This window comes from Balaenoptera acutorostrata, chromosome 4 (genome assembly GCF_949987535.1).
Source record: "Balaenoptera acutorostrata chromosome 4, mBalAcu1.1, whole genome shotgun sequence".
Lineage (NCBI taxonomy): Eukaryota > Metazoa > Chordata > Mammalia > Artiodactyla > Balaenopteridae > Balaenoptera > Balaenoptera acutorostrata.
This window is the reverse complement of record NC_080067.1, coordinates 1,953,042-1,976,940: the sequence shown is the minus strand read 5'-3', so window position 1 is coordinate 1,976,940 and position 23,899 is coordinate 1,953,042. Positions and strand designations below refer to the sequence as shown.

Sequence of the window (23,899 nt, the reverse complement as noted above, 5' to 3'; positions counted from 1 at the left end):
TTGGTGAGGCAATTCTCACTGCCAGATGTGAGTCAACCCCGTCCCTGCTCGCTAAATGCTGGTGACATCTTCCAGTCACCAAGACAACCAAAACTACGGCCCTCGATGCCCCATCCTCCCCGAGGGTGGGTGCAGCTCCCAGCAAGAACTACTCCACTAAGCCAGCCTGATGGGTCACACGACCATTTGAATCCTACTCTTTCTCAACCTCCTCCTCAGAATTTTCATAAACAAGAATGCAGCCTCAGGGACAAGTGGGCACAAAGGTGTCCAGGATTTTAATGCGCAACTGAAAATTTCAGGATAGGTCTTGGACTCCTACTTCATCTCAAAGCCCACCAAGTTTCTTTCTGGTGTAGAGTTCAGTTTCAGCTCCGTTGGCTAACACTGATAAAACATTTACTTCCTACAGTGTGAAGTGCAAAGCCATCCAGAAACTCTAAGGATAAATTAGTCTTAAAGCATGATCCTCTTTTCTGAAATTGTGATTCTACTTGCATCAAATACTACTGCAAGTCTCAATCTGGCTTGTTATCTGGCACTGGCGTGACCAACCTATAAGTTTGCCTGGGACTGAGGGGTTTTCTGCGGGGCTGGACTTTCACTGCTAAAACCAGGACAGTCCCCGGCAAACTAGAGCAGTTGGTCATCCCTCCTGGCACTCAAGTATTTGCTGAATGAAAGATAAATATGATTCCACTGAATCTGTGACACTCCAACAATGAGAAACAATGAGAAACTGAAACACTTCAACAGTCTCCAGTTGTCATTTACTTAATTTTCCTGTCATTTGACTCTCAAAAATCTGCATTTCCTTGAACAAATTCATCAACGTTCTCAATTTTCCCCATCTATAGTTTTAAATTCTTTATGTTCAGATGTCTGTGAGCAACTACAAGCAGGTGACACCATAATTTATACCTCCACCCTGGCCTCTCCTTTTGAATCATCAAAGACTCATATATCCAACTCTCTACTTGACACCTCTACTTGAATATTTAACAGTATATCAGTTACAATTATCCAAAAGACAGTTCGTTTTTTCTCCCCTGATACCTGCTACTCTCCAAGATTTTTCAACCTCAATGAATGGTACTCCCATCCACTCAGCTGCTCAAACCAAAACCCAGACGTCACCCTGATTCCTTCCTTTCCCTTACATTCCACATCTAGTTCATCGGCAAGTCCCACAGACTGCTTCAAAAAGAAATCCTGGATCCCACTACTGCCCCATCCCCACTGCTGTCGGTCTTTAACTCCACAAATATTTACTGGGTGCCCACCTGCTCTGCTCCTTTCCCAGCAGCCGGCACACAGGGAGCAACACAGACACAAAGCCTGTCCTCACGGAATCTAGACTAACCACTACCCTTTCTCACTGAGACTAACGGGATCAGCTTTATAACTGGCCTCCCTGCTTTACCCCTTGCCCCCATCCAGAACATCCAGAATATTCTCTTTACAACCGCTAGAGCCATCTTCAAAAATACTCTTCCCTGCTTAAAACCTTTCAATGGCTTCCCATCCCACTCATCATAAAGTGCAATCTTTACCACAGTTCCCAAAACCCCAGGCCTGCCTCCGTGGCCACTTTCTGTGCCAAGGCTACTCCTGCTAGAAATCCTCCACACGTGTGGATCTCTGCGCCTGAAAAACCCTCACCTGAGAGCGTCAGGTATTTGAATTGCTTCTCATCACTCAGGTCCCAGCTCAACCACGATCTCAGGGGCCTCCCCTGAGCGCTTGTCCTCACATAGCTGCCCATCACTGCAGTTGCTTATGATGTTCTTTCCATGCCTCATTTTCTTCTTTGTGCTCGTCTTTGTTTTCACACCTACTGCCTGTCTAACCTACAGGAATGCAAGCTCCATGTGAGATGGGATCTGTTATCTAACTAGTTCACCACTATATTCCTAAGGCCTGAAACAGAACCAGGGGAGGCAAGCAGAGAGGCGGGGAGGAAAGCACATCCCAGAGCAACTCAGCATATCTCCTTAACAGCTGCTACAGTCTTGCCAGTTGACTGCTATTGGCTGCTCGGCCCCTAGAACCTGGCTGGACTTCTCTCAGTATTCCATAAACTAGAAATGGTTAAGCATATACACATAAAGAAAACTCATCATCTTGAAAGCTACTTTCATTGTGTCATAAAATTAAACTATGCCACAAGATTCCACAACATGGAAACACCAAGCTTTTCTTTTGACCTGAAAACAAAAAAACCCACTGAGATTCTTTTCTTCTGTCACAGAAGGGAACCCTTATGTGTGGCAACTAAACTCAACTTTTCTGTTTTTACTCTTGTCATTTCTTACTGGAGACAGGTGGTTGGACCCCCATCAGCAATTGTGGTTGGACCCCCATCAGCAATTCATGTTTGCTCACATGGCAGATTTTTGCTAAAGGTCTAAAGAGAACCACAATTTAGTCCTTGGGTTGCATGTCTGACCTCCCTATTCTAAAGGACTGAGATTGTAAGAATTCTCCCTGTGGGAGAGTTGTTATATTTTACTGTGATTTTAAAGCATATTGACTGTGACTTTTCAATGTAGAGTAAGTGAAGAAATAACTGGTTCCATAGTTTTCCAAAATGAATCAATCAATAAAAATATTCTTATTTAGAAATTATCTATCAACACTATACTGAATGCTCTGTACACGAACTGCGGAGAAGAAACCGTGAACACACTGACCTCTTCAAAGCCCATTTCAAATAAACATTCAACAGCTCCTCTGACAGGCAAGAGTCGAGTAGAAAAAGTTGTGTTTCCAATCCGGATAGATCTATATTTTTCATCATTAGGGTTTCTGATTAAAAAAAAAAAAAGTCTGATTATATATAACAATTTACATTTTTCACCATGTTTTTGCATTCTTTTTCACATTTTATACTGGCTATACGCCTACGAGGTAGTAGAGATCCCAGCTTTAAAGGAAGAGGATGCACAGTTTGGAAAGAGACTGATTTTGTGATTCTTACCTCGTACACACTTACTGCAACATTATTGTTTTACTTCACAGCTGATAATATCAATGCTGCCCTAAGGGAAACCCATGTGACATTCTATTTCTGTGCTGTTAAAACTAGAGACCTTTATGAGTTTTTAGGTTGCTAAGAAAAAATTCCATGCAAACTCCAGACAGGGGTAGAAGGTTTTGCCTGTTTTCTTCTGATGGATCTCAGTCATCGACAATAGCGCCTGATGGACGTGTAGATGGTGGTTAATAAATATTTGTGAAACGAATGAATAAAAGAAACTAAGAAGCTATATACAAATGAATCACAGCTCCTCAAAGACTTTACTTCTGACAAACATGAACCTAGGTATACCTTTACGGTCACTTGATTTTTCTTTCTTCCCTAGACCAATGGTTGTTTTTACTATAATTTCTGTTTCAGCTCAAGATATATTTTTGTCACAGCAACTACGGTAATAAAATACAATGAAGATATGAATTTCTTTTACCATGATTAAGATTTTGAATAGTACACATGAGATGAGACCAGCACATGAAAAATCTTTGATTTGAGATTTGTAATAACGTTGATAAATCAGAAAGGCTGTAAAAAAAGAAAAATCAGAAAGAAAATAAAAGGTTAAAGACAATCGAGGTATTATACTCAAAAGGCCTTCTAAACTTACACATGTTCTCTAGATATCGTGATATAAAAACCAAAACAGGGATTGTTAACTGTGGAAGTTTCAACAAATTTCACATTTGTTTTCCATCAAGCAGTTCCTGTTGCCAAACTGTCATAAATACTACACAAAACTTTTTTAAACCTCTTTTCTTTAATTTCAAAAATTAGACAAGTTTATTACAGAATATTCAGAGACAAAAGCTCCAAAATAGTGTTACTTAAAATGTCCAGATTGGTGCTGATCTGTAAACTCTTTGCTTTTCATCCATGAGGAGTACAGAAATTGAAAGTATTCAGTAATTATTACAGCAATTTGACACTGCCATGAAATTTTCATTGCATCTTACAAAAGTTATAGGTCCACAAAGGGTTGGAAATTAAAAATACTGTTCTTTAGTGCAGGTCATTTGAAAATCACAGATAACTGAGAAACACAAAGAGAAACAGATGCCTTACTCTTTTATTGTGTGTATCAGATCAGGGTTTCTAAACCTTGGCAATACTGACCTTTGGCCTTTGTTGTGAGGGCTGCCCTGGGCACAGTGAAATGTTTACATCCCTGGCTTCTGTGCCACACTACATCATAAGCGTGCCGCTCTTTCTTACCACTTAAACATTAAACAGTGAATAATCCTACCTCTACCAAAGCTAGTTACAGGTAGAGGAGGCATCTTTTCACGACACTCAACACATTCCACAGGGTCATAAACACATCAGTATCACCAGGATGGTATATCCCACTTGGTGCAGAACTGCTTGAGCTATCTTAGTCTATTTTTCCCAAGAGTTTCCAGATTTCTACATAATCAAAGTCTTTCACTGGGCTTAATTTTCTAATTTTTCTTCCCTTTTTCACACTGAAAAATTCTGATAAAACTTACATGAGCTGTTCCGATATAGCTTATTATTTTGAGACATGTTTCAAAGTGTCGAAGCAGCTTCTCTGCTACAGGCTTTGTATAGCTTAGATTTTCCTCTCTAGTTTCTAACGAACAATGTTCTATCTTTGTACAACATCTATGGACCTCACGTATCATTTATGTGTTTTTCTCACTCAACGTATATTGCAAATAAAAATTTGAAAAATGGCAATAACATCCAGGTACCCAAATCCTAGCTTCCTCTTTTTAAATGTGCTGAGCACTTCCCTGGTGGCGCAGTGGCTAAGAATCCGCCTGCCAATGCAGGGACACGGGTTCGAGCCCTGGTCCGGGAAGATCCCACATGCCGCAGAGCAACTAAGCCCGTGCGCCACAACTACTGAGCCTGCGCTCCAGAGCCCGCGAGCCACAACCACTGAAGCCCGCACACCTAGAGCCCCTGCTCCGCAACAAGAGAAGCCCCCGCTCGCCGCAGCTAGAGAAAGCCCACGCGCAGCAACAAAGACCCAACGCAGCCATAAATAAATGAATGAATGAATGAATGTGTTGAGCAGACCAGCCATAGTCTGGAGCACAGACTGATGTGAAAGTCAGCCCCCGAAGCCCTCAAAGGCTTACAGAACTTGGCCCCAGGGCCAGCGGCCCTCAGGGCCGTCAGCTCCCATTTCCTGCCACACAGACACTCCTGGCCCTCTCGCTTCACAGCATGAGCCTGGTGCGGCCACTCTCCTCGAGCCCACTGCTACTCTCAGGATCCTGCGGCCTCTGAAGTACCCCTACGGACCTTTAGTTTTGATCTTCTTCTTCCACTAATGTAATTTTCTCTGCAGACTTTTCTCAAATATTGTTTGCTACAACCCTTTGATTTTTTTCCCCCCTATCCCTGGTGACCATTAACTATTTCTACGACTTTATTTATTATTTATCTTGCGTGTTAGCAATTATCTTGCACCTTAGCTTGAGATTTCTTTTTCTGGTTGTTGGCTGGATGATGACGTTGAATGAATGAGGTTTGAAAGGGCAGAAAAACTTCCTAAACCTCACTCAACCAACACTTTGAACACATTTTGGTGTCTTCCTAGCTGTCTTACCCACAGGTAGACCAAGTGTTTCATTTATAGAAAATCAGCCTGTGTATTTACAACTGAATAGTAGGAAAAAGTCCCGCTTTGCACCTCAAAAGTCATAATCTACCATATTTCTAAGATTTTACAACATGTTAATAATAAGCCTCCCACTGAGTCACAGCATTCCTTTTCTCAGAAAAGGAAAGCTTAAATGTTTCTATTTCAGAAATGCTGGGAATTAAATATATCTGAGCATTCACTAGCTCTCTTCCTCTTTAGGATGCATAATCCCAGAAAGGGTTCTCACAAGTGGAAATTTAGTACATGAGTGCATCCTATAATGTTGCATTTTTATTACTGATCACAAAAGTTGGTCTGTAGGTCATCTGAAAAACTATTTCTAGCCCTTCTGAAAATTTGTTATTGTGACTTACATGTAAAATTTTCAAAAACCTCTCTCTGCCTTTAGAACACCTGGGAAGCATCTCTGGCTCTAATTCCACCGTTCTCTGCAGCTGACAACAAGGGAAACATGTGCACGTAACCTAGCTTAACATGAAAAACTGAATGAGACTAACAAACAACACATGTGCCATGTTCTTTATTTCTTTCTATCTTTTGCAACAATCTTATAATGTAGGTATTGTTCGTTCCTTTTAGAAAAGAGGAAACTGAAACCCAGACAGTTTACATACATTCTTAGGAAATGGCTGACTGGGACTTAGACCCGCTGGTTCGATTACAAATACTCTCCACCATACAAGTTGCCAACAAACTCACCCATCCTCAGTTGACAACCTTGCTCGGTTTCTCCAGGTGCAAGGAGTAACCCAGATGAGAAATCTCACGTTATTTGAGGTGCAGTATTTTGTCTCCTCCCGTTACCAGCTCTACCCTTGGCACTCAGTCATCAAGGACTGCCAGTCCCTGACTACAGTTCTTCTCTCTGTTCCATCCACAGTTATGCTTATGCCCTGCAGTAGCTTCAGAAATGAAACCCACGCCTTGTGTCTTCTCGCATCATTATTCCACGTGAATCTCTCATTATGCTTCTCTTTTGAGTCTAGAAACTACAATCACTTTCTGTTGCCTATCATGTCAAATATATGTGCTCTTACCAAACCTTTGTTCTCAGAACTGTTCCACACTAGGTCATACAGCTATCTCCTCACATAAACATGTAAGTGCTTAAACATCGTCTTGGAATTAATTGTTCTCTAGATTTTATGCTGTGGCTATTTTCCATACCTATGTCTTTCTTATTTTCTTTGAAGGAAGAAACCACTTTCCATTCTTGGCCCTTCCCAATCACACCCAGTGCAGTTCATAACCAGTAACTGTGTGCAGTTTGCAAAGGAAATTAGTGGGAAATCAAATATTGTTTTTTAAAGAATGAATGAAGCAAGTTTTCTAGGGAACCCACATGGAATGCCAGGAAAACTACTGCAGATTTTTGAAAGGTAGATACTGAGGACAGCTGATTTTTATCTAGAAGTCAGTGAACTGAAAAAACGGTTCAAACCCATGGTATATTGTACATGCAAATTAGTATATACTTCATTCTATAATTTCATTAGTTTTACGAGCCTTAGTTGCGGAATAAGATAAACATCATCTGAAGCAGAAATTTCAAACTTAACCCAAAGTATTATTTTCACCACTGTACAGTGACAAATATCGCTGTTAACAACAACAATAAAAAAACTGCAAATGAAATTCTCATTTCAGCACTCACCCTATAAAATACTATGTCAGACCCTGAGGTAGGAGCAAAGGATATCAAGACAACATCCCTTATCTCTCATGTTAAAGGAGTTCCTAAAACAGCAAAAGAAACCATGGTTTCCTCTATTCTCAAATAAGTTAGATTAGCCTGTCTGTAATGCAGTGTAGCTAAGGGATCAAGAAGAGGTCTGGGGCTTTTCTGTTAAGAGGCAAGCAAATCACTGGACTTGGAAGAGGAAGAAAAGGTGGGGTTTTTTTCCCCCCTCTGAAGACCAAACGAGTTTGAACTGTAAGAATGAGGGCAGGAACTAATACTATTAATTAAGATGAACTAAAAAGGGTAGTTTTTCATACCATCTCCACTTACATGAGTTCCAGACTCCTAAGTCCCTTTTTGGATAAAAAAAACTTTTTAGGATAAGAAACATAAGCCATAGTAGAGACTACAACATACACTGACAGCATGCCAAGTTTCTTCTATGAGTCTGGTAAACATTCATAATGATGATTATGATGCAAAAGATTTTCTTCCTCAAAACACCTTGATCTCAGCATTTGTCGTTTCCCTGGATTGAAAGCAGAAGTGAATCCTCATTACAAGGGCAACTCCCTTTTCTGAAGAATGGCGTTTAAATAGTTTGGTGGCTTTCCAGACGGGAAGTGCTAGCTGACGGGCTCTGGAGAACTCTGCCTCGGAGTTCACTGTGCAGAATCCCCTGGCATCCTTGCGCTGTAAAGAGCTGTCAGACCTCCCAGGGCTGAGAAGGTGAGTTGAGAGAGTGTCACAGAGGAGGAAGGAGGCCCCCATATAGGCCTCAACTGTGCAGCTGTGCGCTGCATCTCTCGCTGCATCTGGCACACAACAAGGGCTCAATATGTTCTTCCTTCAACTCACTTTTTAAATCATGAATGTTGCCTATATGAGCCATATTAAAACTGCCATGGGTTAAGACACTGCACTTGTAACTAATGTCTCCAAAACTGGGTCACGTGAAATCTATAACCTTGACACTGAGAAGGATCTCCTTTTAGACTTCAGGCCAATACATCCACCCCTTAGAAAAGCAAGCGCACCAGGGGCTGGGGGGCGGGGCCAGAGCCTGTATAATCACGGCGCCCTGATGAACGAGCTAACAGCACTAAGGCGGCGGCACGTGGGGCTCCTTTTCCCTCCCCCCCACATCCCGTCCCTCAGGACACCACCTCATTTGATCTAAGAGTGGAGGGACGTAATGCTTCAAAATGAATACCCAAACTTACTTCCCAATTCCCCAAATCTGTAAGGCTCCTTAGAGGTCTAGAAGTGTGCTCAGAGGAAAAGGAAACAAACTACTCTTAGCCAAGGTTATCCTCACGAACACCACGGTAGTGTTAGGCTCTAGTATTAGGCTATTCACAACATGCTGGGAAGAAAACATCTTGCCCGTGGCTAACTTCTGAGAAGCCCTATGGCAACTGAAGGCACCGGGTGGGTGAAACGCACGCAGTGGGGATGAAACGCTGTCGCCGCTCCTGTCCTGACACGTAAGACGGTTCAACCGCCGGGCCGAGGCCAGAGCCCGGGGCGCGCCTTCCCCTCCTCCGCCCCGCGCGTCCCGGGACCCGGCTCGCCCCGGGCTCCGCGACAGCAGGTGTCAGGTCACAGGTGCAGAGACTCCCTCCGCTCCGGCGGGGCTGGGCCGGACGGGTCTCCAGGCCCCTGGCGGGAGGCCCCAGCTCACACCCCCCTCCCCCCCGAGCGGAAACCAGGCCCGGGGCCCTCCCGGCCTCCGCGCCCCAGGGGCCGGCCGGGCGCCCCCAAACCCCGCCGAGCGGGCGCCGAGCCCCGCCCGCTGGCACGCGTCCCGCCCGCGGCCCCGCACCTGAGGATGTTGTCCGCGTAGGTGAGCAGCAGCTTGGAGGCCTCCAGGAAGGTCTCCGGGGTGTTCTGACAGAGCTCGACCACCGCCGGGGACGCGGACCCACAGGAACTGCCCAGCGCCGCCGCCGCCATGCTCGAGCGCGCGGCCGTGCCTCCCCGCACCGCGTGCGCTCTGAGCAGGCGCCTCAGCTCGCCGCGCTCTGCGGCCGGCCGGGGGGGGGGGGGGGGCGGGGGGCTGGTCTCCAGGGGCGGGGCCCGGCCGAGAGGGAAGGGGCTGGTCTCCAGGGGCGGGGCCCGGCCGAGAGGGAGCGGGCTGGTCTCCAGGGGTGGGGGCTAGTCTCCAGGGCGGGGAGGGGGGGGGGGCAGGGCTCGTTGGGGGGGGGGGTGGTCTCCAGGGGACGGGGGGCTTTCCCGGTGGGGGCGGCGTCTGGTATCCTGGGCTGGGGACTCGGCGTGGGGGGGGGGAGGGCGGGGGCTGGTCTCCAGGGGGCGGGGACTAGTATTCGGGACCGGTGGGGTTCGTCTGGGAGGAGCTGGGAGCTGTTTGGGGCCGTTGGGGGCTTGGGCCGACAGGGGCCTGGTTGTCAGGGCCTGGGGGCTTCGACCAGGCGGGGGTGTAGGTCTTGGTCGTCCGGACCGAGGGGCTTTGCCCAGGTGTGTCTGGTGGTCGGGGCCGCGGGGTGGGGTGGAGGGGCGGGGGTTTCGCGCAGGGGTAGGGGGTGCTGGCTGGTGCATCGCAGGAACCCAAGTTCCTCGGCGCCCCGGGGCCGGCCTCAGTAGATCCATCCAGATGGTGGGGAAACCCCCTATATTCCAACCACCCCTTTGCCCCCAGATGAAACTGTTCTACAGCGTCCTCCTCGCAGATGGTCAGGCCTTCCTAAGTAAATGTGGATGAAAGACCCCAGAGAGAAGCAGAAAACCACGTTCAAAACCAAACACATAAACTCTGCTGGGTTCCTCCTATATGGATTTTTTTTGGAATTAGATAAATGATTGAAACTCTCTTGCATAAGTCCCAGCTCAGAGAATATGATGCCTCTGTAAAGAAGTTTTTTTCAAAACTGCAGATTGCAACATAGTGGGTTGTGGACTCTACTGACCAAAGTAAAACACATATCCAATAACGACAAAGTAGAATGGAATGGAGGGGAAAGGAAAGACAACAAAATTATGCCTCCCATATAGTAAGTGTACGTATTAATTTGTGACTTTGTTTTGCAGGTAGATCCTGTGGTCAGTGTCCTTTATTACTCTTAAAAGAAGAATCCTAACCTCTTTAATCCATCATCTACCTCTCCATGACCTTGAAAGTGTACTTTACCAATGCCTTCTTTCTTTTCCAAACCTCAACAAATGTTTTTCTTGACACTATATATTTTTAAAAGTTGTTTGCCTAAGTAGCTTCTTTGAATGTTCTTGATGCTTTATCTTCAGTTCGCTTTTTAAATTTGAAATTTTCCTCCAATATCTCTGAGCAAGACCCTGAGCAATAACCACTCACTTCAGTTACCATTCACTTGCCAGATATATGTGAGAAGTTTTTAATAAATATGTAGGTTTTTGGACCAGCTTCCAAGAATAGTGTGTTTAACTGATAGTGTGTTGCTAGCTGCTGTAACTGAAATTTTCAGTGACTTAACATGAGAAATTTCTTTCTTGTTCATACAAGAGGTATCATTTGTCAGTGAGCAGCTTTCCTCCAGATAATGATTGAGGGCCCCAGGCTCCTTTCAGAGGAGGTCAACAAACATTTTCTATAAAGGGCCAAATGTTAAATGTTTAAGGGTTTGTGGCCATAGGGTCTCTGGTTCAACTATTTAACTCTGCCTTTGCAGTTGTAGTTCCATAGGCAATACAGTTTGCCCTTGAACAATGTGGGTACCAACCCTCCGGGCATTCAAATTCTGTGTATAACTTCCGCTGTATATCTGAGGTTCCACTGTATCTGTGGTTCTGAATCTGAGGTTGCAACTCACAGTGGACCGTGTAGCACTGTAGCATTTACTGTTGAAAAAGAATCCGCATATAAGTGGACCCATGCAGTTCAAACCCGTGTTGTTCAAGGGTCAACTGTACTTTAAAATGAATGTGTATGGGTATGTCCACTGAAACTATTTACAAAAACAAGCAGCCTTCTGGATTTAGTGTGTGGTTTGCTAACTACTGCTATATGGCCACAGAGACTTCTGCATTTAGTTAGTGGTTGGGCAAAAAGACGACATACCTGCTTCTTAACCACATGGGCCCAGAAATGACAGCGTTTTCTCTACTGTATCATTAGTGAAAATGAAGCCCCATCTAGATGAAAAGTGGGGGAGGCTGGGAAATGTAGTCCTTAGCTGGACAGGCACCACCCACAACTCTAGGAATTGTGGGATGGGAGGTGGGAGGCCTGGGTTGTAACTAGCTGTCTCTATCACAAACAGTATTCCCCTTGAGTTTCTTCTTTCCATCAGCACACTCATTTATTCTTGTAATAATTGTATAAGGTTATCATATACTATCTAGTATTTATGACTTTTTTAAAGGCTACAGAACACTTTTTTTTCTTTTTTTTTCAAATAAACCCTTAGGAGGAAACCCAGTATATACAAAACACCAAAGTGGAGGCACTCTAGAACTGAAGCAGGAGTGCTTGTGTGGTGGGGGAGGAATAGAATGTTATCAGCTTAGCTTTACCCTTGAGGAGATAATGGCTTTAAGGTACTTTTGTGAGGGACATGCAACCACAGTGTGAAAACCAAGGCCGTAAAATTAATGCTGTTACAATAACGTACAGTCCATAAAATCATAGAAATCCTCGTTTCAAGGGTAATTCACTAAATTACTGTTTATTTTAATTCACCTGAAATTTAAATCCTTCCCAATTACTTTTTTTAAAAAAATTTATTTATTTTGGCTGCGTTGGGTCTTCATTGCTGCGCGCGGGCTTTCTTTTTAGTTGCAGCGAGTGGGGGCTACTCTTTGTTGCGGTGCACGGGCTTCTCATTGCGGTGGCTTCTCTTGTTGCAGAGCACGGGCTCTAGGTGCGCGGGCTTCAGTAGTTGTGGCGCACGGGCTCAGTAGTCGTGGCTTGCGGGCTCTAGAGCGCAGGCTCAGTAGCTGTGGCGCACGGGCTCAGTAGTTGTGGCTCGCGGGCTCTAGAGCGCAGGCTCAGTAGCTGTGGCGCACGGGCTTAGTTGCTCCGCGGCATCTGGGATCTTCCCTGACAAGGGCTCAAACCCGTGTCCCCTGCATCGGCAGGTGGATTCTTAAGCACTACACCACCAGGGAAGCCCCACCACTTACTCTTTACTTTGAGTTACTTTGAGTAACTACTCTCTCTCTTGGATACCATCATCTATGAAGCTATTAAGGGAATTTATTATAACAAGGGACTTGACTCATTCTTTTCCCTGTCTGCTTCTTCCACTCAAGTTGAAAATATTCTGATTCTTCAATATCCTTTAGAAAAGTTAAAGGTTTTAAGCTAGTCAATCTCTTTATACCCACCATTGCTTCAAACACATAAAAGGATGTTCTAGTATTAAATCAGCTTTGAACTTCCTGTTCATTCACTTGATTTTTTTTTTTTTTTTTTTTTGCTTCGAAATAATGAATTTCTATTTAGGATTCCAGCTTTGTTAAGAACATCATCTTGAGTTGACATATAGTGGCACTATTCTTAAATGAACTAGAATAAAGATATAACTCACTGAAATTTCCCCAGGATAGGTTTTGTCATAAAAAAGAAAATGTTGGGACTTCCCTGGTGGTGCAGTGGTTAAGAATCCGCCTGCCAATGCAGGGGACGTGGGTTCAAGCCCTGGTCCGGGAAGATCCCACATGCCGCGGAGCAATTAAGCCCGTGTGCCACGATAACTGAGCCTGTGCTCTAGAGCCTGCGAGCCACAACTACTGAGCCCACGTGCCACAACTACTGACGCCCGCACGCCTAGAGCCCGTGCTCCGCAACAAGAGAAGCCACCGCAATGAGAAGCCCGTGCACCTCAACGAAGAGTAGCCCCCGCTCGCCGCAACTAGAGAAAGCCCACGCTCAGCAACAAAGACCCAACACAGCCAAAAATAAATAAATAAATATATTTTTAAAAAAAAGAAAATGTTGACCTCAATAAAGGCTATTGGCAAGGAGAGGGGTGGAAGCCTCCCAGGAATTGATGTGGTAGCACTACTGTGTGACGGTATTAAGTAATTAAGCAACTACTATTTATTGAGCACATGCTGTATGCAAAGCAGTCTGAGATGGATGACATAAGAAACTTTTAACCTAGTAGGAAGGACAAAATGAATAATAATACCTTACATACAGATAGCCCTTGAGTTGATGAAACAGAGTTACTGTGAACAAATCATTTGGTAAGAAATGCACAAAGTGGTATATGCATAAGGGTGTGTATTTATGAATTCATTCCGTAATTCATTCATTCACCAAATAGTTATGAAGCCAAGGGCCGTGCGCCACACACTGTGCAGCAGGGGAGGGGATGAGCACAGGCCCCGCCTTCGTAAGAGTCACCGAGTTGGAGCATCGGTGAGACCCGCAGGATCAGCACCCCAGGGAATTGCAGGATATTCTCAAGCCCCACCATTGAAGATGAGGCCCAGCAATGTGTGCGGTAAGCCCTGCAGGTGATTTTGATGCACGGTAAATTTGGAGAACTATTAGTTTAGAAGAAGGAAAGTTCCACTGTGGTTGCAGTTTCGTGGAAGAAGAATTTGAAGAGAACCCTTAAGTTGGGAGGTCAATGAGATGAGGAAGGGGAGGACTTCCCAGCTGTGGGAGGAAATGCCCCCAACACACACTTAATTAAGGACAGCATCCTAGCACTCTCTCCTCCGTGCCACTGCCTTAGCTCAGGGCTTCACCAGTCTTTTTTTTTTTTTTTTTTTTTAATATTTATTGGAGCATAGTTGCTTTACAATGTTGTGTTAGTGTCTGCTGTACAGCAAAGTGAATCAGCCATATGTATACATATATCCCCTCTTTTTTGGATTTCCTTCCCGTTTAGGTCACCACAGAGCATTGAGTCCCCTGTGCTATACGGTAGGTTCTTATTATTATCTATTTTATACACAGTAGTGTACACATGTCAATCCCAAGCCCCCAATTCATCCCCCCGGCAGAGCCTCACCAGTCTTAACTCTCTTCCCCATGTCCACTCCCGCATTCCCCAATCCCCCTGCACATGCTGCAACGATGATCTTTCTAAACCACCCATCTGATCATGTTATTCTTCTGCTGAAACGTTTTCTATGGCTACCCCTTGCCCACATGTAACTGAGCAGGACCCTAGGAGGCCTTCCCAGAATAGACCTCCACCCACGTCCTACACCTGCCTTTTGTCTGTAGAAAAACTTTAGTTGAAGAATAATCAGAGAAGTGAGAAAATGCAGAAAGAAAGGAAGGCAATCAAGCAAGACAAAATAATAACACTTTAGCCATTAAACAGAGTCGAGGACCTTTAGTTCTTCCTCCAGGACTATAGAGAATATTCTGAGCCGTGTCCTTTGAGCTGTTTTGCAGGTACTGAAAACCCCACCAGGTGGAGGAAGTTAACTGTCTGCTGCCCACAGGCATGTAGACCGCAGACCGGTTGGAACCAGAAGGTTGACGATGCCGACTCCCCATTACCTCACCACCAGCCAATCAGGAGAATGTCCTCTGGCTGACCACGCCCTGCTCCTTGAACACCGTAAGACTCCTCACTACCCCCTCCAGGGCGGGGCACACCGTCTTGAGGGCCTGAGCCCGCTGTGTTCTCCTTTGCCTGGCAAAGCAATTAAGCCATTTCTTTCTACTTCACCCAAAACTCTGTCTCCGAGATTTAATCTGGCACCGGTGTAGAGGCCAGATTTCAGCAACACACACTCTACCATCAAATGATGTCAGGAGTCGGGCAAGAAACTTGAATGTACTAAGTGGCTTTGTTCAAGACAAAAGAAGTAGCAGAGAGTCCAGTGAAGGGAATGAGAGAGTTTACCATTTCCTTCCTAGAGGAATTTAGATTCAATAAAAGAATGTTGCAGTCCAAGTTAGACCAGGGCTGCCTGCATATCATTGCTGACCTACAGGATCAAATCCAAAGTCTTCTGCACAACATCCAAGACTTTTTCAGATCAGCCCCTGCTTCACCCTCAAGCTTTCACTGTTGCTTTGTCCCACACCTCACATCCAGCATTAGCCACATTGAACTACTACTAGCAGTTTGTGGAAGATATCAGGTCTCCAGGCCTTTGTTCTACTCTGCCTGTCAGGATGACCTTTCCCACCAAATTTACTAGACAAACATGTACTCATTTTCAAGATGCAGTTCAAAGGTCAACTTTTTTGAAGGCTTTCCTGACTTTGGAAGGTAGTATTGACCCAGTTGTCTCCTTTGTATTATTATAATTCTGTCATATTCCTCTATTACAGCACCTGTTTCAGTGGTTTGCACATATTTGTCTCCATGTCTGTTTCCTTAGACTATGAACTTCCTGAAAGCAAGAACCATACCCTATTCATTTTCATATGCCAGCTTCTAGCACAGCTTAGGAAGAAAATGAATGTTGAAGAAAAGAAAGTACAAGCAAAGATACAGAGATGAAAAAAGAAAAGCTGAAGTCAATCTAGAGATGATAAGATCAGTTTTGCTGGGTGCTGGGCTGCACCCTGCAGGCCTGCAAGCCCTGGGCTTACCCAGCTTCAAGACAAAAGAAAGATCCCAGAGTCAGTGACAGAGACATCAGTGGTTTAATGGATGGGGGATCTTACATGTCTGAAGCAAGGTCGTGGAGTGACACCCCACCGTCTGCAGCAGACGGTGGGCAGGACATGGTGGCAGTCTTTGCTCCAGGGGGAGGGGGAGGTTACCAGTTATAGGGGAATTGATGTCAGGTTGGCTCATCGGTTACCAGCAGTGAGGCACGCCCCTCACTGCTCCTTTGATAAACTCTCACGTTACAGAGGTTCTGATCTAAAGATTAGAACAGTCACCAGCTGGGGCTGGGGGCAAGTGAGTAGGGTGTAGGTGAAGCAGGCACTGGTCAGGCAGGGGATGTACAGAGAGCAAGAGAACAGCCATCTTGGGTGGAAATCTATTTTAATAGAGAATGGGAACTATATCTGGAAAGATAGTTTTGAATCACATTACAAAAAATTTAAGTAAACGTATGTCTGAACAAGAGGCTATGGTAAGTGGAGCCTTTTTGAAGATTTTGGTACTTTAGCTAAAACACCATGGTATTTTAACAAGGAATATGGTACTAAATCATACAGTATAGCTATTAGAATATCATAAAATCTCTCACCCCTTTCCAGACCAAAGGAAAGATCAGAGGTAGAAATAAAAATGAAAAGACTTTCGGTGGCTTTACTTTCCTACAATTTTTTTTTTCTTTTTTTTGGCTGCACTGCACAGCTTGCAGGATCTTAGTTCCCCAACCAGTGGAAGCAGGGAGTCCTAACCACTGGTCCGCCAGAGAATTCCCTCTACAATATTTTAATTGACTTGTCACTTCTTATCCAAGGTAATTTTGTGATGTTACAAAAGAAAAAAGAACAGCATGTTAAAACTGTGTTTCATATGAGTTTGGCTTCAAAAAATATTTTAGGACTTTTCACACTATGATTTTAAAACATTATATAGCCATGAAGAGAGAAGAGAGCAAGTTTGGGTACTTCTCACTCCTTAACTCTTAGTTGTATTTTATAACCACATTTGTTTTAATTCCTCTTAAAGTAACTCTATCGTCATTGAAAGAAGGTCATCCTAAGAAGTGACGGAATAGGCCTTGGATCAAGGATGACTCAAGGTCATACTAGGGAACTACTTTAGAAAAAGTCTGTTTCCAGACACATTTAAATCCAGTACTAACCAGGAAAAGCTAAGCTTCTCCCAAATTCTTCTCTAGAGCTGGGAAAGAAGGCAAAGCACTCTACTTGGAAGCCATCAAGAGGCACACTGTCCAGAAAGAAACAAATATGCTGAGAGGTTCAGATGCAGGTTCTATGGTCAATCCTTTATCTACAGAAGAAAGAAGGACACAAAACGCACCTGGGTCAGCATGTGAGTAACAGATGGTCATCTAAACAAATACTACCTTGCTGATTTCTTGCTTTTTTTTTTTTTTTTTTTTAATTAATTAATTTATTTATTTATGGCTGTGTTGGGTCTTCGTTTCTGTGCAAGGGCTTTCTCTAGTTGCGGCAAGCGGGGGCCTCTCTTCATCGCGGTGCGCGGGCCTCTCACTATCGCGGCCTCTCTTGTTGCGGAGCACAGGCTCCAGACGCGCAGGCTCAGCAGCTGTGGCTCACGGGCCTAGTTGCTCCGCGGCATGTGGGAATCTTCCCAGACCAGGGCTCGAACCCGTGTGCCCTGCATTAGCAGGCAGATTCTCAACCACTGCGCCACCAGGGAAGCCCCGCTTTTTTATATTTTCATGTTATTTTCCCCTTGATAGATTCACAGTGAGCTCTGAGCAAATAGAAGTTATTGAATTTTTCGAACAGTTAGAAATAAATGTCTACATTCTTCTCTATTCTATTCTTGTCTCCATTCTTAGACACTGGCTGTGATATTTTGAGCACCGCCCAAGAGCTGAAAATAAGTTTTAAAAAGTAAAAGTAACTTTATTATTACAAAAGCATTGTTTGTATACTATAGAGAAGATGATAAATAAAGCTAAGCAAAAATAAGGGGGAAAGGGAATCCCCTGGCGATCCAGTGTTTAGGACTCCAGGCTTCCACTGCATGGGGCCTGGGTTCCATCCCTTGTCGGGGAACTAAGATCCTGCACGCCACAAGGAGTGGCCAAAAAATTTTAAAAATTAAAAAATAAAATAAGGGAAAAACACCGCAATCATTATACTTGCTTGCAGACCAGACCCCGCCCCCAAGAAAACCCTTTAAAAAAAAAAGGAAAAATACAAGTTACAACTTGGATCTTCTAAGAAATTAACATCTTTCCACATTAATAAATATTCACTTATAAAATTATTTTAAATGGCTGCACATTATTTAGATGTACCACAAAATAGACAACTGATTTCCTGATGTTGGGCATTTCGCTGGGTCCTACTTTGCGATTATAAACAGCTCTGGGCGATACAGAGATCACTGTAAGGATACGGTAACTTCTTTAATTCTTCCCTAGCATTCTGGGCGAATATGACGGAGTCCCTCTTCCCACAACAGGGGAATATTTGGGATTATTAGCAAAAGAAAAAAAAAAGAGATCCCTTTTTGATACGCAAAAATGCTATCTCCCCTCGTTACGTGCTCGTTCCCAAGTTATGCTGGAGTCGGTGAGGTGGCGCCCAGACCCTCCCCTCACCGTCTGACCTCCGCCAAGGTGACGCGGTGGAAGGGCGCCCGGCCCAGAGGGCGCGCACGCTGGGCGTGTGCGTGCGCGGTCTGCGCGTGCGCGCGCGCGCTATGCGGACGTGCGTGTGCGCGGACGTGTGCGGACGTGCTGTGCGCGTGCGCACGCCCGCGTCGCGCTTGGGACTGCGGCTGCGCTGGCCGCCGGAGGCCGGGTGCAGGTAGTGGCTGCTCGCTCCTCTTCTCCTTCCGCCCTGCAGCTCCGAGTCGGGTCGGCGCTGCGTGGGGAGAGGGCTGTGGAGGACCCGGGTCAGGTGTCTTTTCCTCTCGCCACGCTTTCCTCGGGTGTCTGGGGCGGTGCGGGGAGTTGGCCACACCCCCTTCCCTCTCCCCACCCCCACCCCCGCCCTTGACCTTCGCGGTCCCCGAAATCCTGATCGAAAAAGTTCTCTCACCGCCACCCCAAAGAATAGGCCCTGAAGTGTGTTTTGTGCCGCCGACACGTGAACTGTCTTTTGTAATAAGGCCTCGGTAATCCTGAAAAAGGATGCTTTCCGCAGCCTATATCTGGCCAGGAGTGCCTGTATATTTTTCATTGTGAATTCTGTTGTGAATCGAATGAGTCGTCTTTTCAGCTCTTTATCTTGGAATGTCGGAGGGTACTGAGAGTCTAAAAAGGGTTGAGTCCAGACAGGTGGTTTGATAAGTAAAAGTGATGTAACATTATTTTCCCTGCGCTCCTTAACAGCTCATACCAAGCACCTGAGAAAAACCACCTTGGATGTTGTTTCTTAGGCCTTTAAGGTCTTTCAACAGCAGTCAATACCTGCTGGGCGTGTCGTGGCCTGCTGCGGGCACGTCTCTGATCCTCTGAGTCTCAACCATGCTGTCAAACGGCTGGCAAAGTTTCCTAAAAGTTACAAGCCCTCATCGAATACACACAAGGTTGTGCCAGCGATTGATAAGTGAAAGGAGGTTTTTCGGAACTGTGCCGACACCCAGATTGCGTAGGCGGGTTGTCGTTACAGGCATTGGCTTAGTGACTCCTCTGGGTGTTGGCACTCAGCTGGTGTGGGATCGTCTTATCCAGGGAGAGAGTGGAATCGTTTCACTGGTCGGTGAAGAGTATAAGAGTGTCCCTTGCAGTGTTGCTGCTTATGTGCCAAGAGGTTGTGATGAAGGTCAATTCAACGCACAAAACTTTGTGCCCAAATCAGATATCAAGTCCATGTCTTCTCCCACCGTTATGGCCATTGGGGCTGCTGAGTTAGCCTTGAAAGATTCCAGCTGGCATCCTCAGTCAGAAGCTGACCAAGCAGCTACTGGTGTTGCAATTGGCATGGGAATGGTTCCCCTTGAAGTGATTTCTGAAACCGCTTTGATGTTTCAGACGAAAGGTTACAGTAAAGTCAGCCCATTCTTTGTCCCTAAGATTCTGGTCAGTATGGCTGCAGGCCAGGTCAGCATTCGCTATAAACTCAAGGGCCCTAATCATGCAGTGTCCACAGCCTGTACCACGGGAGCTCATGCTGTGGGAGACTCTCTGAGGTTCATAGCCCACGGAGATGCTGATGTGATGGTGACTGGAGGTGCCGACTCTTGCATCAGCCCTTTGTCGCTTGCTGCGTTTTCCAGAGCCCGGGCTCTGAGCACAAACTCTGATCCGAAGTTGGCATGTCGGCCATTCCATCCCAAGAGAGATGGTTTTGTGATGGGAGAAGGTGCGGCCGTGCTGGTGCTGGAAGAACACGAGCATGCTGTTCAAAGAGGGGCTCGGATCTATGCAGAGATTTTGGGCTACGGACTCTCAGGTGATGCCAGTCACATAACCGCCCCTGATCCTGGAGGAGAAGGTGCCTTAAGGTAAAGACTGGTTGTTTGTTCACATTTCTTCAGATAAGACTCTTTATTGGAGTCTCAACTTAGGGGAAACTGTAGTATCTGGCCTTGGTGTACTGTATCTCTGTTGTGTTCCCATTTTAGACTAACTAGTGTTTTTGAATTCTTTGCTTTACCACGTTTGAAATACTCGAAAACATGTGAGTATACTTACAAAATCTGGATTTTTAGCGAAGGCCAGTAATGTTGTGAAGAAGGCCGTGTGTGACCTTGCCACATTTTCTTCCCTTCAGTTGTGCTTCACAGCCGTCAGGGGCAGGAGGCTCCCTTCTGCAGCCCTCCATCAGACCTGGACAGTACAGTTAGCGCTTTGTCCTACGCGTACCTGGTCTCTGTTCCGTTTCAGTAGGGTTCTGCTGCGACTTCTCATCACCCAGGGATCTTACGAAAATGCAGATTCTGACTCCGTAGGCCTAGGGTGGTGCTCGAGATGCTGAGTTTCTAACCAGCTCCTAGGTGGTGCTGGCGCTGCTGGTCTGAGGACCGCACTTGGAAAAGCAAGTTGCCTTTATCGTGGAAGAGGTAGTGAGTTAAGTTGAAAAACCCGCAAAACCAAAAACCCCTCTGACACTAACATTATGTGTCAGTATGTTTGTTCATAGGTTAGCCTGCTTAGATCATATTATGTCTTAACCAGTTCAATTAGCCAGGGGTTGGCAGGCCTTTTCTGTCAAGGAACAAATAATATTTTTGGCTTTGTGGGCCAAAAATATTATCCCAGCTACGAGGGTCTCTATCACAGCTACTCAGACTCTGCTTTGTAACTGAGAGTAGCCATGGACAGTACGAAAATGAATGGGTGTGTTCCGATGAAACTACAGTTGACCCTTGAACAACACGGGTTTGAACTACACGGTTCCACTTACACGTGGATCTTTTTCGCTAAGTACATCCGTGGTCGGTTGAATCTGCAGATGTGGAATTGGGGGTATGGATGGCCAACGGTAAAGTTATAGGGGCATTTTCCACTGTGTGACGGGTCAGCACCCCTAACCCCCAGTTTGTTCAGGGGCCAACTATGTTTACAAAAACAGCATCTGGCCAGGGTCATAGTTCACCGACCCCTGAATTATACTTCTGAGTTTTAGTGAGTAGTTGCTGGTGCTGGAAATGTCAAGCCTGGTAGTCAGCTAGATGAGGAAATAGTTATGTTTAGGTGAAACCTTCCAGCACGCTTCAGATTATACTCTGAGCTGCCTCTTAAGGAAATGTATGCAGCCCAGAGATCAACAACTGAAAAAAAGGGTGTTAACATCCATGAGATTTTCAGAGGTTTTCCCAGAGAAGTGTTTTATTTTTGGATTTGTTTCTCTAGGGGTTTGGCTTTGTATTTCTTCATTTATTTAGAATTCTCATAGCCTGAATAAGACAATTTTTGAAAGGGTGTGTGAGCCTTAAAGTAATAGTACAGACATTTTTTAGATTATTGGGACATATTCCAAGTTTTACACTTAAATGTGAAAGAAAACATTAAAGCATAGTTATAATTTTTTTTCTCCACGTTTAACTCTACAACACACCCCACTGATAAGAAATTCCTAGAAGAGAAATTATTCTAGGCCTGAGTCTACGTGGCTTTTTCCGCAAGGAAGAAAGGACAATTCAAATAAAGTGGAAATACATTTTATTGGAGATTGCAAAATCCATAGGCTTGTATGTTTGTGTCATGGTGATGAATCAGTCCAGGGTACTGGGGGTGCCTTGTTATTCCCATGCAGACAGCATTCCAACTCACACGGCAATCCAGGATGCTGTTCTGTCATTAGAGCATAAAGGGTTCTTTTCATCCAGTGTACTTGGATATTTCTTTTTCGTAAGCCATACAGACAATGAATACCGTGCTAAAATTAGATGTCGTTCCGATAAGTTCAGTTGCTTTTCTCATTTTATTAGATGTATGGCTGCTGCTATAAAAGATGCAGGTGTACAGCCTGAAGAGATATCCTATATCAACGCACATGCTACTTCCACACCGTTGGGAGACGCTGCTGAAAACAAAGCCATCAAACATCTTTTCAAAGAGCACGCCCACGCCCTTGCCGTCTCCTCCACCAAGGGGGCCACGGGACACCTGCTGGGGGCCGCCGGGGCCGCTGAGGCAGCTTTCACCTCCCTGGCTTGTTATCATCGAAAACTGCCACCTACTTTAAACCTGGACTGTACAGAACCAGAATTTGATCTCAATTATGTTCCACTCAAGGCGCAGGAATGGAAACCTGAGAAAAGATGTATTGGACTCACCAATTCCTTTGGTTTTGGTGGTACAAATGCAACACTTTGTATTGCTGGCATGTAGGACAAATCATTTGTCATTAAATATTGATTTTTTTACCTGTTATAAACTGCGTTAATTGTGAAATAATATATCTATGTAAATGCATATTTTTATATATCAATATCCAGATACGCTTTATCTTTGTCAGGGTTTCTCAGCTTTGGCACTGCTGACGTTTTGCGCAAGGCAATTCTTCGTTGGGGAGAGGGGAGCTGTCCTATGCATCGTGGGATGCTTTACAGCGTCCTAGTCTCCACCCCCTAGATTCTGGTAGCATCTCCTTCCCCAGTGGTGACAGCTAAAAACGTCTCTAGACATTTCCCCCTGTTTCCTGGGGAGGGGGGACAAAAGTGAGAAGGGAACAGCCTTCTGCATGTGTTAATGGGCGGCTCGTATTACCTTTGCTGCAGCACTTTATCCCCTATATGCCTAAGTCTCCAGTCATGTTCATTCAGTGGTAATCAGTCTTAATTCTCATTGGCATATGGTTTGTTCATTTGAAATTTATTGGGTGCCCGCTGTGGACCTGGTTTTGTACTGGCCACCAGCAATAAAGTGATATGTCAGGAAAGGCTTCCTAAGGGTGAAAAGGTCTCAGCCAGGTTACAGGGGAAGGAAGAGTATTCCAGCCAGGAGGCATAGTGTGGAACGGCTAGGAAATTTAGAGAAAACCTCAGGACCAAATGTAAATATTTCAGTCCTTATAGCCTGAGATGGGAGTAGGAGATAAAGCCAGAAGACCTGGTGGAAATCAGGTCACAAAGAACCTTATAAGTTCTGTTAAGGCAGTGAGAGTAATGGAAGCCATCTAAGGTTTGGTGTGTTACCGCTGGTTTTGTAACGTGTCAGGTTGGCTAGGCTGAACCGCATTTCCCAGAATTCGGTCTACCGTATGTTTTTTGGTTAGGGCTGGCCACGAGAGAGTCTTGTAGGAGGTATGCAGGGTGACGTGAAGCAGCAGCCATTTTATAGCTCATGTGTGTTGCGGCTTTGCTGGCTGACTTCTTTTTTTTTTAAATAAATTTATTTATTTTTTTGGCTGTGTTGGGTCTTCATTTCTGTGTGAGCGCTTTCTCTAGTTGCGGCGAGCGGGGTCCACTCTTCATCGCGGTGCACGGGCCTCTCACTATCACGGCCTCTCACTATCGCGGCCTCCCTTGTCGCGGAGCACAGGCTCCAGACGTGCAGGCTCAGTAGTTGTGGCTCACGGGCCCAGTTGCTCCGCGGCATGTGGGATCTTCCT

The 23,899-nt window shown here is 45.3% G+C and overlaps 2 protein-coding genes across 6 annotated transcripts in view; one reads left to right on the top strand and one right to left on the bottom strand.

The window, feature by feature from the left end:
* NGLY1 (N-glycanase 1) overlaps positions 1-9,361 on the bottom strand; it is a 55,353-nt gene extending 45,992 nt beyond the window's left edge. For all 4 annotated transcript variants that reach the window (XM_057545556.1, XM_057545559.1, XM_057545557.1 and 1 more), the window contains exons 1-2: positions 9,179-9,361; positions 2,694-2,808 (exon numbers count right to left, since the gene is read on the bottom strand). In XM_057545556.1, coding sequence (XP_057401539.1) covers positions 2,694-2,808; positions 9,179-9,309 — 246 coding nt within the window. In that variant the 5' untranslated portion in view covers positions 9,310-9,361. The remainder of the gene's footprint in view (positions 1-2,693; positions 2,809-9,178) is intronic.
* Positions 9,362-18,598: 9,237 nt separating this feature from the next.
* OXSM (3-oxoacyl-ACP synthase, mitochondrial) lies at positions 18,599-23,696 on the top strand. Of its 2 annotated transcripts, none has more exons than XM_007173532.3 (3): positions 18,599-18,703; positions 19,231-20,345; positions 22,275-23,696. In XM_007173532.3, the coding sequence occupies exons 2-3, from the start codon at positions 19,366-19,368 to the stop codon at positions 22,675-22,677; spliced, it is 1,383 nt and encodes a 460-aa protein (XP_007173594.2). In that variant the 5' UTR covers positions 18,599-18,703; positions 19,231-19,365; the 3' UTR covers positions 22,678-23,696. The 2 variants fall into 2 exon arrangements, with proteins under 2 accessions (XP_007173594.2, XP_007173596.2); XM_007173534.3 differs by having other exon boundaries at positions 18,665-18,791.
* Positions 23,697-23,899: the final 203 nt, after the last annotated feature.